Source organism: Microcaecilia unicolor, chromosome 6, assembly GCF_901765095.1.
Source record: "Microcaecilia unicolor chromosome 6, aMicUni1.1, whole genome shotgun sequence".
NCBI classification, from domain to species: domain Eukaryota; kingdom Metazoa; phylum Chordata; class Amphibia; order Gymnophiona; family Siphonopidae; genus Microcaecilia; species Microcaecilia unicolor.
The window spans coordinates 307,752,797-307,770,338 of NC_044036.1; the positions used below are offsets into that span (position 1 = coordinate 307,752,797).

The window sequence follows — 17,542 nt, forward strand, 5'->3', positions numbered from 1 at the left end:
GGGGAGGGGGGGCAAGCGCCGGAGTTTTCTGTCTCCTGCTCCTGTCAGGACATGATCACTCGGGTCCCATCAAGAGCAGGAGAGTGAGAGAGACCCTGGTGCTGGGCCCCCCTTGGAGGCCCAGGGAATTTGCCCCCCCCCCCCCCCCCCCCCCCCCCCACATTGCTTAATGGAATTTAGTTAAAGGACCCTTCTGAGCTTAAATTTATAAATCCAGCCCTAGTAAATTTTCAACAATGCCAATTTAGGAGCCCAGCTCTCAAAGTTAGGAGCCTAAACCCTTGGAAAATTGGCCCTGCTAAATTTCAGACTAGTTCTATTTTGCTGCATTTCTTCATTTCTCCTCTCCCTACATCTCATTCCCACCACTCCCCTCCTTCCCCAGCTTAACTGTGTGTACTATTAAGAGATAAGGGCCAGAATCCTGACACTAGGCTGAGAGAATACCATGCCTGGAGCAGTGCTACCAACACAGCCATCCTGTTTTGGCAGAAAATATTTGCTTAAATACCCAGCTGCAATGCCGCACGCCAGACACAACTTGCTGTGTTGAACACGGTGGGAACTGCAGTGCCAGGGGATATGACCCAGGGAAAAGGGAACATTAACATCTGCATTCTGAACAGCAGCATAATAAGACAGAGAGGAAGGCCTCCTTCTTCCTGTACTGCTGCTATTAACAGTTCCACTGGGGTTGTGACAATAGGCAGCTGCCTCCAAGTGTACCTAGGAATAACTTGGCCTGTTCTATTCTGCATTGTATGCGGGCCATTGTCATTAGGGGAGGAGAAAAGCAGAGATTTGTCAGAGGGAAAAAAAGGAAGAGACTCTCCAGAAGCCTCTGTGATAGAGGAAACCTGGCAAGGCCTAAAGGCGAGTGGCATGTTTTGGTTGTATATGCCATTGCCTGGTCATTGACCAATGCAGATTACAGTGTGTCAGTGAGATCTGCGCTAAGCTAGTATTCTGCAAAGAGCGCATGACCTTTTCATAATACTAGTTTACCACAGATATTCCTAGTGTGGGCATCTACATGTTGGGCTTGCCAATGCAAGGTTATATATGTTTTTTGTAAAGGAACCCAAGCGCCCATGTCCATTATAGAATTGACTCTTACCACGTGACCTCGAGGCACCTATATAGAGGCATCCAGTTATACAATTACCCCATAGTGCATTTCCTAACTCTTCTGACTGAAGAATCGCAATAGAATTCTGAAGATTAGGCCGTAAAGGCCTATTAGCAGAACCTCCTGTAATGTACATGTTTTGCTCTTCTACAGACCCTTTTACTAAGGCACCAAAAAATGGCCTGCGCTGGTGTAGGCACGTCTATTGGACGCGCACAGGTCCATTTTTTCAGCCCACCTGCAAAAAAAAGGCCCTTTTTTTTATTTAGGCCGAAAATGGACATGCGACAAAATAAAAGTTGGCGCTTGTCTATTTTGGGCCTGAGACCTTTACCGCCACCCATTGACTTAGCAGTAAGGTCTCATGAGTTAACCGGGCGGTAATCATCAGCGCGAGTACACTGCCGATTACCGCCCAGTTAGTGCCACGTGGTAGAAAATAAAAAAATATTTTCTGTTCCGCACATCGGACGCATGTAAACATTAGAATTACCACCCAGGGCATGCGCTAGCCAGGTGGTAGTTCGAATTTCACGTGCATTGTATGCGTGTAGGCGCCTACGCACCTTAGTAAAAGGGCCCCCCCCTAGTTTCCCCGTCCCTTGTTCGAACTTTGGGTGTCTTCTTTAATGATGGATCACTCCTGATGCTTTTTCTTTGTGTTTTATAGGCCCAGGAGCAATGTGAATATAACCTTCTCACGCCATTGGCTGTAATGTTTTATTCCACTGTCCTATGTGTAAGTATGTACAGTTTGGAAACCAGTACGACGCGTCATCAAGACCATCTAAGTCTGCCAGTGATTTATCCAGAGTTTGTAGTTTGCACTACCCATACTGTAATGGCCTTAAAAACAAATCAAGTTATGCCTCCAACTTTACATGCATAGGCACTCAACTGTGAAATGCCTTACTCAAATCCAGTGGCGTACCAAGGGGGGGGGGGGGCGGTGGGGGCTGTCTGCCACGGGTGCACGCTGCTGGGGGGGTGCTGCGCACCTGTTGGCTCCGAGTCCGCTCGTTCCCTCCCTGCTGTTCCCTCTGCGCGGAACAGGTTACTTCCTGTTCCGGGGCAGAGGGAGCAGCAGGGAGGGAACGAGTGAACTCGGAGCTAACAGGCGCGCAGCAACCCCCCCCCCCCCCCCCCCCCCCCAAGCAGGTAAAAATGCACCCGGGGGGGTCGCGCTGCACCCGAGGGGGGGTGTAGTTTCGCCAGGGGGGGGGGGCGCATCGGCGATCCGCCCCGGGTGTCAGCCAGGCTAGGAACGCCACTGCTCAAATCAGTAAAATCTACCCAGAACTACCTAAATTTCAGGAAATTATTGAAATCAGTATTGTTTAAGAAGGTTTATTCCCCAGGTTCAACCTAATTTAAATAAATCTCGTACCATTAATAAGATCCAAGGACACTAATTACTTGTTATTATCTCATGCTTATTGCTGTTTAATTGTTATTTCCTATCTTATTCTCAATTTCTATAATTTGTTCTTCTTGCACTGTAGCCTCACTACAGATGTATGTAAGCCACTTTGAGCCTGCTATCAGTGGGAAAATGTGGGATTTAAATGTAATAAATAAATAAATATTCTACTTGAGGAGTGGCCTACTTGAGGAGTGGCCTAGTGGTTAGAGTGGTGGACTTTGATCCTGGGGAACTGGGTTCCATTCCCACTGCAGGCACAGGCAGCTCCTTGTGACTCTGGGCAAGTCACTTAACCCTCCATTGCCCCAGGTACAAATAAGTACCTAAGCCACATTGAGCCTGCCATGAGTGGGAAAGCACGGGGTACAAAAAAAACTGAAATGCAGATTGGCTCATTTTAAATGGAATATTTGGAAAGCTTTGGTAGTGGAAAATGACTGAGTAATTACTTGACACACCTAGGGCCAGATTCAGTAAACGGGGCCCAAATTAAGCGCTGTTAAGAACCACGCTAAGCATTGATTCTATAAAGGCGCGCTTAGTGCTAAGTAACCTTTACAGAATAGCGCTTAGCATGGATTGCCACAGTCAACTTTGGTTGCGAAGACTTATGCCTTCTGAAACCTGGTATAAATCCTTGCGCTAAACTGATGGTAGTTGGGTGCATAAATCTAGTTTTCTATCACATCACAACTGATTACTGTGAATGCCCCTGACTCACCCATGCCCCTCCCATGGCAATGACCCCTTTTGAGTTGTGGGTGAAATTTAGGCATGCATGTTAAAGAATAGGGTATAGGGCAGATGCGCATATAACTCCTAACTACTGCCAATTAACTCCAATTAACAGAAATAATTGGTTGTTAGCACCTAATTGATTAATTAGTTTACATGCACATCTGAGATCCATGTTCAAATTTGGGCACCCAACTTTGGGTGACCTATATAGAATTGGGAGGATAGTGTTTTCTTAGTACCTAACCAAAGTGATGCATCTGGGAAAGAGGAACCCAAACTATAGCTACGTGATGCAAGGTTCCATATTAGGAGTCACTGCCCAGGAAAAGCATCTAGGTGTCATCGTTGATGATATATTGAAATCCTCTGCTCAATATGCAATGTCCTCTAAGAATAGAATTTTAGGAATTATTAGAGAAGGGATGGACAACAAAAATGAGAATATTATGATGCCTTTCTATTGCTCCATGGTGCAACCGCAACTCGAATACTGTGTGCAATTCTGGTCACCACATCTAAAAAAAAAAATATAGCGGAATTAGAAAAGGTCCATAGAAGGGCGACAGAAATGATAAAGGGGATGGGATGACTTCCCTATGAGGAAAGGCAAAGTGGCTAAGGCTCTCCAGCTTGGAGAAGAGATGGCTGAAGGGAGATAAGATTGAGGTCTATAAAATACTGAGTTGAGTGTAACAGTTAGATGTGAATCACTTGTTTACTCTTTTCAAAAATACCAGGACTAGGAGGCATGCAATGAAGCTACTAAGTAGTAAATTTAAAACAAACTGGAGAAAATATGTCTTCACTCAGCGGGTAACTAAACTCTGGAATTCGTTGCCAGAGAATGTGGTAAAAGCAGTTAACTTTAGCAGGGTTTAAAAAAGGTTTGGATAATTTTCTGGAAGAAAATTCCATTAGCCATGATTAAGATGGACTTGGGAAAATCCACTACTTATTTCTAGGAAAAGTAGCATAAAATCTGTTGTACTGTTCTGGGATCTTGGCAGGTACTTGTGTCCTGGATTGGCCACTGTTGGAAACAGGGTGCTGGTCATGATGGACCTTCGGTCTGTCCCAGTATGGCAACACTTACGTTCTTATGTTCATTTTCATTTGATCCTTGCCGATCACGATTTTAATCCTCTTTCAATTTTGTCCCCTCTAGACACCACATTTTCCACCAGAGTCTGGCCTGCTACGGAAGGCTATTAAAACATTCCACAGCTTCCTCACCTGGCCTGTGCCCTACTGTAACATCTATCAGGAGCTTCTCAGTTTCATCACCGAGGAACTCAAAGCACCAGGTAAGAGTCGTGACTATCTTGGAGCCAAAATATTATTTCTTTTTCCAGTTTTAATCTGCTCTCTGACTGAAGTTTCCATCATTAGTGGGCACTGAGATTAATTAGTTTCAAAACTGTAATAATGTAGAGCAGACATCTTAGTTGTCTCTGCATTCAGTTCAGATGTCTTCCATGAACTCATCCTAAAAACATATCATTGCAGCAAATACGATCAGGTCAATACTCAAAGCCACGTTCACAGCCAGCAGAAGTTGCTGACCACCTAAGTAGCTTTCTTTGTAACGCCACAAGAACATCCCACAAATTTCTCAATTTGAACTTCCCCAGCTGTAGAGGACTAAAATACAAGATGATGCATGCCACTACCTTCTCCTACACGAGCACACAAATATGGAATGCTCTACCCACAGACTTGAAATCAATTGTCGAAACAGATAACTTTCGCAAATCCCTGAAGACATACTTCTTCGACAAGGCCTATAATGAGAACCAACAGCTTCACTAATTCACCTTCCCAACCCAACCAGCTATGAAAATCCACTTCCACTATCACCCGCCCAATCACTTCCTTTTTTCTTCCCTACTTAATCTCTACACACTACTATCTGTATCTGATATTCTGGAATGACAATGTCATAACAAAACTATGTAAGCCACATTGAGCCTGCAAATAGGTGGGATAATGTGGGATACAAATGCAATAATTAAATAAATAAATTTTGGCCTGAGGATAGATAACTTTTGGCCAGTTAAGTTACACGGAGAGTAATATTATCAACAGTATCAAAGGCACTGGACAGATGAAATTGCTGCATCAATATTTTGTTGCCAAAACTTAATTCTCTCCTAACGTTAGCTAAGAGGGTGGTAAGCGCAGTTTCTGTACTGTAAGAGGACTTAAAACCACATTGAGGGGCATAAACGAACGAAAACGTCTATCTCCATGGGCGTTTATCTCCGAGAACAGGTCCGTGAAGGGGCGGACCGAACCGTATTTTCGAAAAAAAATAGACGTCCATGTTTTATTCGACAATTTGTGAGCTGGGCGTTTTTGTTTTTCAGCGATAATGGAAAATGAAAGCGCCCAGCTCAAAAACGAATAAATCCAAGGCATTTGTTTGTGGGAGGGGCCAGGATTCGTAGTGCACTAGTCCCCCTCACATGCCAGGACACCAACCGGGCACCCTAGGGGGCACTTTTACAAAAACAAAAAAAAAGGTAAAAGAGCTCCCAGGTGCATAGCACCCTTCCCTTGTGTGTTGAGCCCCCCAAATCCCCCTCAAAACCCACTGCCCACAAGTCTACACCATTACTATAGCCCTAAGGGGTGAAGGGGGGCACCTACATGTAGGTACAGTGGGTTTGGGGGGGTTGGACGACTAAGCATTAAGCAGCACAATTGTAACAGGTAGTGGGGGGATGGGCCTGGGTCCACCTGCCTGAAGTCCACTGCACCCCCTAACAACTGCTCCAGGGACCTGCATACTGCTGCCAGGGAGGTGGGTATGACATTTGAGGGTGAAAATAAAAAGTTGTGAAACATCATTTTTTGTGGTGGGAGGGGGTTAGTGACCACTGGGGGAGTCAGGGGAGGTCATCCCCGATTCCCTCCGATGGTCATCTGGTCATTTAGAGCACTTTTTTGGGACCTGTTCGTGTGAAAAAAGGGTCCAACAAAAGTGTCCTAAATGTTCGCTAAAAACGCCTTTATTTTTTCGATTATCGCCCTAACGCGTACATCTCTCCTTGGCCGATAACCACGCCCCAGTTCCACCTTCGCCACACCTCTGACACGCCCCCATCAACTTTGTCCGCATCTGCGACGGAGTGCAGTTGAAAACGTCCAAAATTGGCTTTCGATTATACCGATTTATTCGTTTTTGTGAGATAAACGTCTATCTCCCGATTTGGGTCGAAATCTAGGCGTTTTTCTCTTTCGATTATAAGGTGGACTGTGAACTATGCAAAATGGCATGAAGCTGGAGATACTCCATAGGTTGGCGCATGACAAGTCCTTCCATTACTTTAACAAGAAGAGGAATTGAGGCTACCTGTCTATAGTTGAAAACTAAACTTAGTCTAGTTTGAGTATTTTTAGGTATGGAATCAAAATAATATTGCCATTGTCAGAGGGAAAGATACCTTGAGACAACATCAAAGGAAGATTTGAGTGTAAATGATGTAAGAATAAATCAGGAGCTGACTTGAGGAGATGAGTGGAGGAGTGGCCTAGTGGTTAGGGTGGTGGACTTTGGTCCTGAGTAACTGATTTCAATTCCCGGCACAGGCAGATCCTTGTGACTCTGGGCAAGTCACTTCACCCTCCATTGCCCACCGCATTGAGCCTGCCATGAGTGGGAAAGTGTGGGGTACAAATGTAATAAAAATAAAATAAGTAGGGCACGTATCAAGCAGACAACCTGTATTTGTGTATTTGTGTAACACTTGATTGACCTGATCAGTAGCAATTGGATTTTAATTGTATGTCTCTCTCTCTCTCTCTCTCTCTCTCTCACGCACACATATAAACTTCTTCAAACACCCAGCTGGTGGAATGGTTTTAAGCTATCAACATTTTACCAACAATCTGCATTTTTTAAGCCTTTTCCCAGTAACAATATCAGTATCAAATTTTTACAAAAGGATTGTGGTATAGGTGACATTTCCTGTAGATATGTGAAATGTTAAACCTCTCCACCCTTCCATTAACTTCAGATATAACAAGTGTTATACAGAGATTACCATCACTGTACAATTCTTCACAGGTTGAATTTCTAAGAATTCATGTACCTCTTACTGCATAGTAAACAAACCAAAAACAATGCGCCACTTGGGCAGGAAGAAAGGAAAATATGCCTCCATTTGTAGAAATCGGCAGTATTCTTCTGTCTTTCCGCCATGTTACTCTGCACAGTTATTATACAGATAATTAAACTCTGATTCAGCTTGATATATGAAGACAAGTGGGCCTGATATCCAAAGCCCTTCAAAAAGTGCCCCTTCTCCTCCTCCCTATCCCCTGCATCACCTAGATATACTCCCCCTGGAACCATGGCTCACCAGAAGGGTCCTGAGGGTGATAAGGCAGGAGCGATCAAGGAGGTTTAATTGACAGGAGATGGCAGAAGCGTGCTTGGCAGTAGGTGGAGCTCGCCACCATATTGAATCACTCAAAACAATAGCAAATGCTTATTATTGATAAGGACTGTCTATTGATAAGACTGTCTCGTCTTCCGCCAGGGTCACTTTACTGCCCCTTTCTTTCCGAGCACTCTACCAAAACCCTCATCCACACCCAACCTGTTCAGTAAAACAGAATCATACACCATCCTGAAGCCTGTTGAAAGAAAAAGGCTTTTAATGGTTTCCTAAAAAGAAGAACCAATTGAGCATCATGCAGTTGCTTTGGCAAACTATTCCACAGTCGGGGTACATCTTATCCCTAAATATATCTAGTCTCACTTAATAAACCAGTGGGATTCTGGTCTGCTGGGTTTCAGATCTCTTGAGTCCAACTCCAGTCAGAGAAGCACTTGGGCCACCTCACTACTGGTCCTGGAATATTGTCCTGAGCCCAGGTTGCTCATGAAGTGTAGTTGGTGGCACAAATTTCCGCTTCGTTGTAGACCTAACCAGCCTGGGGAGCCTCTTCTACCTTGCTGATGGCCTAACCAGCTTAGGGATTGCTCTCTCCTGCCCACTCCTTCTGGATCCCTTTTCCCTCGAGTCCCTTGGACTCTTCCCCCCCCCCCCCCCCCGATATTCCAAAGCTATTTAACCAGTGAGACAGGCGCTGACCAGTTAAATAGAATAGCAGCACCTAACCGCAGAGCCACCGAGAGCCGGGGCCTGGGCCGGGCCCGGGACAAGACCGCCCCCGGGCCCCCCCCACCCGAGATTGCGTCGCGCCACCCCCCCCACCGAAGTCGCCGGGCCCTCCTCCACCCGTGTCGGGCCCTCTTTGAACTAACCTGAAGCACTTTCACCTTCGGAGCAACCAGCAGCAGCAGCGCAGACCTCTCCTTCCTTCTGTGCCCCGCCCTCGCGGACATTACGTCAGGCGAGGGCGGGACACAGAAGGAAGGAGAGGTCTGCTCTGCTGCTGCTGGTTGCTCCGAAGGTGAAAGCGCTTCAGGTTAGTTCCGGGAGCGACGGTGGGCGGGCTGGACTGCAGCGGCACCGGGCCCCCCCCCCCCGGAGGCCCGGGGACTTTTGTCCCCCCTGTCCCCCCACTCTCGGCAGCCCTGCCTAACTGCTAATATTGAATGGAAGATAACCAGTCATCTCCACTGAATATTGCTGGGTAGTGCCTAGCTGCTAACCAGCTATATCACGAGATATTGCCAGTTAGGCGCAGATATTTAGCGCTAAACCAGCTATGTTTAGTGGTTAAAATTGGTCACATAAATAGCAGGCCTATCTTTAACCACTAAAAAGGTAACCAGTTAGTGCTGAATATTGACTGCCCCCTTGCATTTGCGTGCAGTGTGAGTTGGACACTAACCCCCCCCCCCCCCCCCCCCCCCCCCCCCCCCCCCCGATATTCAGCCGGCAGTGTTCAGCATTTTTTAAAATGTTGATCATCGCTGGCTAAAGTCTCCCCTGATATTCAATTTCGGCCATGTCCAGGCACCAGCACTGAATACCAGGGGATAATTTTGGGCAGGCTGGGCACCCGGTACTTATGCAGGCCTGGCTGATATTCAGCCAAGGCAGCATAAAAGCTATGCAGCCCTAGCTGAATTTCGGGCCGGCTGGCTGGCCCTCATAACTTTTTTTTAAAAGCCTCTGAGCCCCCTCAAGCCCCCTCTTTCCTTTCCCCCTCCCAGCCAATGTCAAGACACCTCCCCAGGAAGATCCCCCCCCCCAACCATGCAGGCAGGCCCTCCCCCCAGGCCTACCTGTATCCCTGGTGGTCCAGCAGGGTTGTGGGCAGGAGCACAGCCCCCTCACTCCTGCCCCTTGTGGTGGCAGTCTAAAATGGCTGCCACAAACTCTTGTGGCAGCTCTTGGTACTCCGTGTAGTACCGCAAGCTGCCACGAGAGGTCACAGCAGCCATTTTAGAGAAGCACCACAAGGGGCAGAAGCGAGGGGGCTGTGCTCCTGCCCACAACAACCCTGCTGGACCACCAGGGATACAGGTAGGCCTGGGGGGAGGGTAGGAAAAAAAAGTTATGCAGGTGCCAGCCCCAATATTCAGAACCAGCACCTGCATAGCCTGGAGCTGCTCCCCAGTGCCGCTCCCAGCACTGCCCGTGACCTGTCCACTTTTTCTTTGGGCTGTCTGAGGGGGTATTCAGCAGTACTCTCCCATTAAGTGCCACTAAATATCTCCAGTTTGACAGCGGATCATTATTTAAGCAGGTAGAAACCTCTTCTGCCTGCTTAAATCACTTTGAAAATCGGCCCCTCAAAATACTGCTTAGTGCCCAACTAGCACTTACGCATAACTGTTACAAATATTCTAAAATCTTTGCTTGCAATTGGTACTTACTAGTCATTGAGGCAGTGGCATAGCTACGGAGGGGCCACAGGGGCCTGGGTCCCCCAAATTGGTTCTGGGGCCCCTGGTTTGGCTGGCAGGAGTCTCCAACCCCCGCCAGCTGAAGCGTCTGTCCTGTGCTGTCTCGTTTTGCCTCTCCTGTTTTCAGTGGCACCGTGCATGCTCTCGTTTTATTAAAACGAGCATGCAGGGCGCACTGAAAACAGGAGAGGCAATATGAGACCAGTGCGGGACAGACCAAAGCTTCAGCTGGCATGGGTTGGAGACCCCCCACCAGCCAAGATACTTTTACAGCGGGTGGGGGGGTTGGAAGCAGCGACGGTGGGGGGGGGGTGGAAGTGGCGGGGGGGTGAGAAGCGCAGGGGAGGCAGGCTAAAACGTGCCCCCCACCTTGGGCTCTGGCCCCCCCCCCTCCCATTGAGGTCTAGCTACGCCCCTGCATTGAGGTGTTAAGCTTGTAGAATTAAGGTGCTACTGTCTTTCAAAAACAAATGCTAGATGTTTAACGTCATTAAAATAAATTGAAAAAAAATAAAAGAACCCCTAACACAATTCTCTAAAAATAGAAGAGGCAGTAGAAGTCACAGTGTTTAGAGCTCTTGTAAACTCTACAGCTGAAAAGCAGCGACCACAATGGCTGATCTGTGATAGCGTGTGCATCGTCTATGTGCATGATCGCTTCAGAGTTACCAGTGAAAGTAAACCCCTCAGCACATGAAAAGCCAGTGTCTATTCTCTGTCAGGTGGATTCACCCTCAGCAGGCTTAGCGTCCACCAGTACCAGCTCTTCCCAAATATCTCCTGACCACCAGTGGATCTTTGCTTTCTATTCAGCTGTTTCCAAACACTCCAAAACTGCCCTGCTATTGCACCTTCTTTAAGCTGGTCTTACTGCAAAGCTCCTTTGCGCTAATTCATTTTTCTCCTTTGCATACAGGCATTTCGTATCAAAGATTAGTGCGAGCTGAACAAGGCTTAACGACTGCAAACCTTCAGAACCCAACCATGTGAGTAATTTTCTGTTGCACCCAGGGGCGTAGCTATGGGGGGGCCACGGGGGCATGGGCCCCCGCAAATTTCATCTGGGCCCCTGGTTTGGCTGGCGGGGGTCCCCAACCCGCACCAGCCAAAGCCTTCTTCAGCACCGATCTCCGTCGCAGCCGCATTCGCTGCCCTGCTCTTCTTTCTTCTCCTGTGCCTGCTGATGCTCCTTTATGTGAAACTGAGAAGGAGCGTCAGCGTGCACAGGAGGAGCAAGAAGAAAGCAGGGCAGCGAGCGTGGCTGCACCAGAGACCAGCGATAAAGAAGGCTTCAGCTGGCGGAGGTTGGGGACCCCCGCCAGCAGAGGTATTTTTTGGCGAGGTGAGGCAGGCAGGCAAGCTGGCGGGGGCGAGGAGGTGAGGCGAGGCGGTGGGGGGGGGGGGTGGTGGTGAGGTGGCGGGGGAGGGGCGGCAGCGGCAGGGCAGCACTCAAAATGTGCCCCCAACCTCGGGCTCTGGCCCCCTCCCACCGTAAGGTCTGGCTACGCCCCTGGTTGGCCCTTGTAAATTATTTACCATTTTTGCATTGCCACTGGTCTCCCACTAGGTTTCAGGTTGCAATATTCTACAGTCAGTTAAACCATCCCCAGCATCACAAGAGGAGACTCAAAACTCTTAGGACCCGATATTCAAAGGGGTTTAACCAGGCAGGAGAGGTTTTTGCCTGGTTAAACCCCGCTTGAGCTGGCCACCAACTGATATTAAGCAGCACTTAATAGGATACTTCCACAGAATATCATCTCTACCCAGCCATTCCCTAACAGTCTGGGTTAGGGGCGGTTGGTGGGGGGGAGAGTTTGGACAGGGACGTGACTTACCCAGTTGCAGCAATATTCAGTCTACTAACCAGCTAAGTATGCAGATAAAGTTAGACTAGTAAAAACCTGCCCTAATTTTATCTGCTGAGCTAATCGGGCACCGGTCTGAATATCAATTAATTTCCGGGTTACCATAGATACCCGATTATTGGCCTTTAGTTCTCCACAGTTATTTAATGCATATATTAAACCAACACTTACTGCAAAAGCATAGTTAAAACAAAGAAGTTTGACCCAGGGCCATGAACAGCCTGGCAGATACTGCTCCAGTTCAATCCTTAGACCACAGATTGTTGAGGTAGCTGCTAAAGAGTGATAGATAAAGAATGTTGGAAGAATTTGGTAAAAAGGCAGTGGAATTACAAGGGAGAAGTGAGGAAAATAAAGCAGAACTGCTTGTAGGGCTGGAGCAAGAAACAGACCTTTTCTTTTCTCTCTACAAATGATTGGTGTGGGGGGGGGGGGGGGGGAGAGACAGCCAAACCAGAAAGCAAAGGGAGCAGAGGCCTGACCCATTGAAAAAGGGAGTATACGACAGTGGAGAGACAGATGAGGAAATGAAGGGTCCGTGCAGCACTCATTCTTCTTTTGTTTGGTCTGGCATGAAAGGGGACAGCAACAGCAGACCCAGAAGTGGGGAGAGAAGGGGGACATACTGTTGTGTTAGGATAGGGAAGGAGGAAATTAGATGTTGGCCAACCGCAGAGGTAGAGGCAAAAGGGAAGGAAAGATGTTGATTACCTTGGTGGGTAAAGGGGGAAGAGGAGATGCTGCCTGAGGGCTATAGGAATAAGAAGGAAAGATGCTGGCCACCTGGGGGCTTAAGGATGAGGAGATGCTGGCCACCTGCGAGGCATAGGGGGGGAAGAGAAGATGCTGAACTACAAGGGGAAGGGGTAGGGCCTTCAGCTTTATTTGTGGGGGGGGGGGGAGCACAGCTGAAGGTTTGCTTGGGCATTCGATACCCTTGGACATGCAAGATGGCAAAGCCAAAACTGAATCAGCCTTTCCCTTTATAACCTGGAGTTCTCCGGTAACCCCTTGTCTTTATTTTGGGTCAGTGAGATGGATCATTGCTTGTATAAAAGGGAGAGCTGTGAAGTAAATGTTACCTATTTTCTTCAGAACTGTCCTGCTGATGAATCCTACGGAAATTCAGCATGAATTCCTGTCCGTGGCGGAAAAACTGAGCAGTACAGAGCAGCACAAGCACAGCTGTTACATCATCTTAATCAAACACATTTACCAGTCCAGCTTTGGAACCAGGTGTGATCTCAGCGAACTGTGTCAGGTTTTACAGGTAGGATGCTCTGTGTTCAGAAGACTACTTATCTGTCATGTCCCCTACCTCAACGTAAGCGGCGTCCTCGGGCTGCGCGGGGTCCCGTCGACACGCACACTTGACTGGCACTGCCTGAGCCATGTGTGTGTAGTCCTCTCTGGGTTTGTTCAGAGAGCAGTGGTTGCAGGCTCCTTAATTGCTTTGCTTCCATGCACCTGTTTCTGCTCTCTCTCTCTCTCTCTCTCTCTCTCTCTCTCTCTCTCTGCCTGGCTTCCAGGCTCCTTGATTGCTTTGCTTCCACGCACCTGTCTGCTCCCTCTCTGCCTGGCTTCCCTTGCTTCTCTCCTATTGGTCTTCCGGTTCCTCCTTCCCCTGCTCTTGTCCTATGGATGTGCCCCTTCTCCCTGCTGATGTCAGATGCCAGCACTATCAGCTGAGCTCTCCCTGGACTCCATGCTTTGGCTTCTACTTTGGTAGGTGTGTCTAACTCTGTAGTCTGCTTCTTATCTACTGGTCCCTCGTTGCTGACTTTGCCTGTACCTGGATTACCCTTCTACCTGCCGCTGCCTACTGACTTTCGCCTGCATCTGGATTACTCTCTTGCCTGCCGCCTGCCTACTGACTTTCGCCTGCATCTGGATTACTCTCTTGCCTGCCGTCTGCCTACTGACTTTCGTCTGTACCTGGATTACTTTCTTGCCTGCCTACTGACTGCCGCTTGTACCTGGATTACTCTCTTGACCTGCTGCCTGCCTGGCCGATACATTCATCATCCCGCTTCCAGCTCCGTCCCGTAAGTCCTGCAGGCCGCCCGCTCCTAGGGGCTCAAGCTCTGGGGAACGGTAGTCAGCGCAGGTGAAACCCGGGGTTGTCCAGCCGCCAAGCAGAACCTGGTCCGAGTACCGGGCTCAGCAGCGTTCTACTTGGTACAAGAACTCACAAGTCTGACAGTATGCTGTGTGGAGATCAGCACTTGAGATCAGCTCTAGGGCTACAGTGGAGGAATAGCCTAATGGTTAAAGCATCAGGTTCAGAACCCGGTTCACCCAGTTCAAATCCCACTTCAGCTCCTTGTAATTTTGGGTAAGTCACTTTACCCTTCTTTGCCTCAGAACAAACATAGGTTGTGTGTCCATTAGGGCAAGGAAAAGACCTATTCTACCAATGTAACTCACTGTCAGAAAAGTTGTAAGCTAAATGCTTGAAAACAAATAAGTACTGTATACATTTGTTTGAAACCACATGGGAAATGTCAATATTTATAGACCCAAATGTAAAAAATGGCAGCAGATAACATCAAACACGCTATTCTACTGTATAAGTAATAACAATTGTGGGTTGGTGGTTACTTCCCACAATTAAATCCAAATGATCAAAATGTCAACATTTCCCATCTCATTTCATATCATTTTTTGGATAAAAGCATAGGAAAAAGATTCGGGACCGGGGTTTCCCATATCAATAATAGCATCCACTATTGCTCACTGTGCCTTATTCTCCTGCTCGTCTGCTCCGTTCTCTCAATGACTTCCATCTAGTTCTTCCCAGTCCTAGAAAAGTGTAACACGAGAGTACTAGGGATGGCGCTTTTTTATTTTGCCTCCCCCTTTTTCTAGAATTCTCTTCCCCTCTCTGGTTTGTGCTGAGCAATCATTTAAAACTTTTAAAGACCTGGCTTTTCAAAAGGGCGTTACTTCACTATCTGCCTCTCAGTTTATGGGAGCTTGAGAGCCTGGGGAGAGCAGCACCTGAAGGAAATATATCCTGATTGTTTATTCTACATCTTTGTCAACTAGCTAATTAGCTGACCTAGAAAAGTTCTTTGACCCCTGATGCAGGCGTTTGTACCCCGAAACACGGCCCGTGTCGGGTTTTCATCATAAATAAAGGACTACATTTTTCTCAATCCTGAAGGCCCAGTGTTTACTTTGTTTGTTTGCCTAACTGGAAGGTGCAAGCATTAGGCCTGCTCGAAAGCAGGTGTAAATATTTGTGCATACAAAAGTGCAGATTTTATAAAATATGCATATAAATCGTGGCTGTGCCCTGAACATGTATATGCCAGCTGGTACCACATGTAATTTTAGGCATAGCCTAATTTTATAAGAACCTATTAATATGCAAAACACCCTAGTACTGTAGTTGACAGTTCTCCCTAAACTGATATGATAGATATTTTTATTCCCTTATATTTTGTCTCCCATTTTTAACAATAAGAACCAAATATTATGATTCTAAGGAAGTGTGATTTAAAAATAAAACTTGACTTTAACTTTCTCATTCATTTCCTGCACACTCTACCTAGGAAAGCCACTTCCTCCTAGCTTACTGGGTACAGCTGTTGTCTTAAAGACCACAAAATGATTTCCAGTTTTGTTTGCAGCTGTAGCACAGTTGTAATGCTAGTTACCAGAAGACTCCAGGACATCGGGAGCCGGGCCTGGTTTCAAAACCATTTCATGTCAATTCTTGTAGTCCCATTTTGTTGCAGTGAAAATGAGAAGTATGAGTCCCAGTATACACTGGGGTTAAACCCAGGACTGGCTCAGCTTGCCTCTCATTCCAGGCGTGAGTCTGGTAGCTCAGTTACAGTTAGGGTTGTCAACTGGCTCCACTTTTACAAGTCAGGTGGATCCAGTCCTGATTTTATTTCCACTACATACAGAGTCAACTGAAAGAAAAGGAGGCTGTTAAATTCAGAGGTGCTGAGTCTACTCATGAGGAGCTCAGATTGAAGACTGTCTCACTCTTAGGCTCTTTAGAACCCTTCACTCACTCATTAGGAGGTTGTCTCACTCATTTGAAGGATCTCTCATTGTCACACTCTTTCAGCCCCCTTCTCTCAAGTCATCAGAGGTTTTCTCACTCTTGTGCTGTTTGAGCCCCTTCATTAGGAGGTTGTCTCACTCATTTGAAGGTTCTGTCACTTTCACACTCCTTGAGCCTTCAGCTTTCACTCATTTGAGTCTCAGTACCAATTAAGGTTGCCAACTTTTTAACAGAGAAAAACCCAACACCTGCCCTGGCCCATGCCCGTTCCTTTCCCTGCCTCATGTCCCTTGCTATACCTACTGTTTTTTCACACCCATTTCCAGCATTGCCTTCCCCATGTCCCTCCCTCATTCTCATTCCTCATTCAAGCCTTGTCCCTCCCCGTGCCCCTCTCTCGTTCATACCCCTTTCTATCTACCTGGTCCTTAGACTACCTCTGTCTAGCATCCCTTCTCTCTGTCCCTGTCCCTCCACTGAGTACTCTCTTGCTTCCCCTCCTCCCATATACCCCACATTTATTTGCACTTGTCTTAATATTTTTTACACTACTACTCCATTTCCCCGGTTCCCTCCCCCTCAATATCCAACTTGCCTTTGGTTTGGCCATAGGCGGTCGGTGGCCCAACTGTTTGGGGAGGCTAAAGGGGGCGGGGTTAGGGGTGGAGCCAGGGGCGGAGCTTATAGCCACAATTAACACAGAAAAAAATAAGTAAAAATAAAATAGTCACAATACCTTTTATTAAATTTAGATATTGGATATGTATCATATGTCAAAGAATAAAGTGGTTGCTCAAAGCACATACTAACCACAATCGCTCAACTGCAGAACACTATGCAGAAATTTGTGCAAAAACACACTCAGAACCTTACTGTACCATAACACTAGGCAGACCCTAATACACCAATATACCACCCATATAGAAAATGCAGACCGTCAACAATATGAAACAAGGGATCATAATATCACAATTCTCATGTAGAGCCACAAAACACCCTTTTAGGGTGGATAGTGTTCACAATGATCTCCTTTTATTAACAACTATATGTAGATCCTTCAAGAGGTAGTGTGTCATGATTTAGGCTCTAAAACCCTTTCCGATGTTTTGGTGCCACCTCAGTAATGCCAATACACAATCTCTCCACTGCAAAACACTATACACAAACTTGTGCAAAAACACACTCATAACCTTAGCAAACCATAACAGCACTAATTCCAAGGACAGGATGAGCTACAACCTTATGCGTGGAAAAGCAGCACTGTAATTACACCGGGCTCTAAAACACCAGTACACAACCTATTGAAACAAAAAAATAAGGGCTGTAAATACTACACACTAGTAGAATACTGCACCTTGATTACACATGAAAAACACATGACACAACAGATATGAAGGCAAAACTGGAAAGTTACCTCAAGAAGTCAGACTCAGCATGCAGCAATACTAGAAAAATTGAAACTTACATGCAAAATATCACAGATGCACATTTCCAAAAGCTGACATATTCCAGTTAATAAATTCTGAATAAAATA

At 46.9% G+C, this 17,542-nt stretch overlaps 1 protein-coding gene across 1 annotated transcript in view; it reads left to right on the forward strand.

Moving 5' to 3' along the window:
- Positions 1-17,542, forward strand: part of PIK3R5 (phosphoinositide-3-kinase regulatory subunit 5) — a 174,934-nt gene that overhangs the window by 98,653 nt on the left and 58,739 nt on the right. The window contains exons 4-7 of the mRNA XM_030206308.1: positions 1,800-1,868; positions 4,456-4,594; positions 11,036-11,105; positions 13,083-13,257. Of these exons, the coding sequence (XP_030062168.1) occupies positions 1,800-1,868; positions 4,456-4,594; positions 11,036-11,105; positions 13,083-13,257 (453 nt within the window). The remainder of the gene's footprint in view (positions 1-1,799; positions 1,869-4,455; positions 4,595-11,035; positions 11,106-13,082; positions 13,258-17,542) is intronic.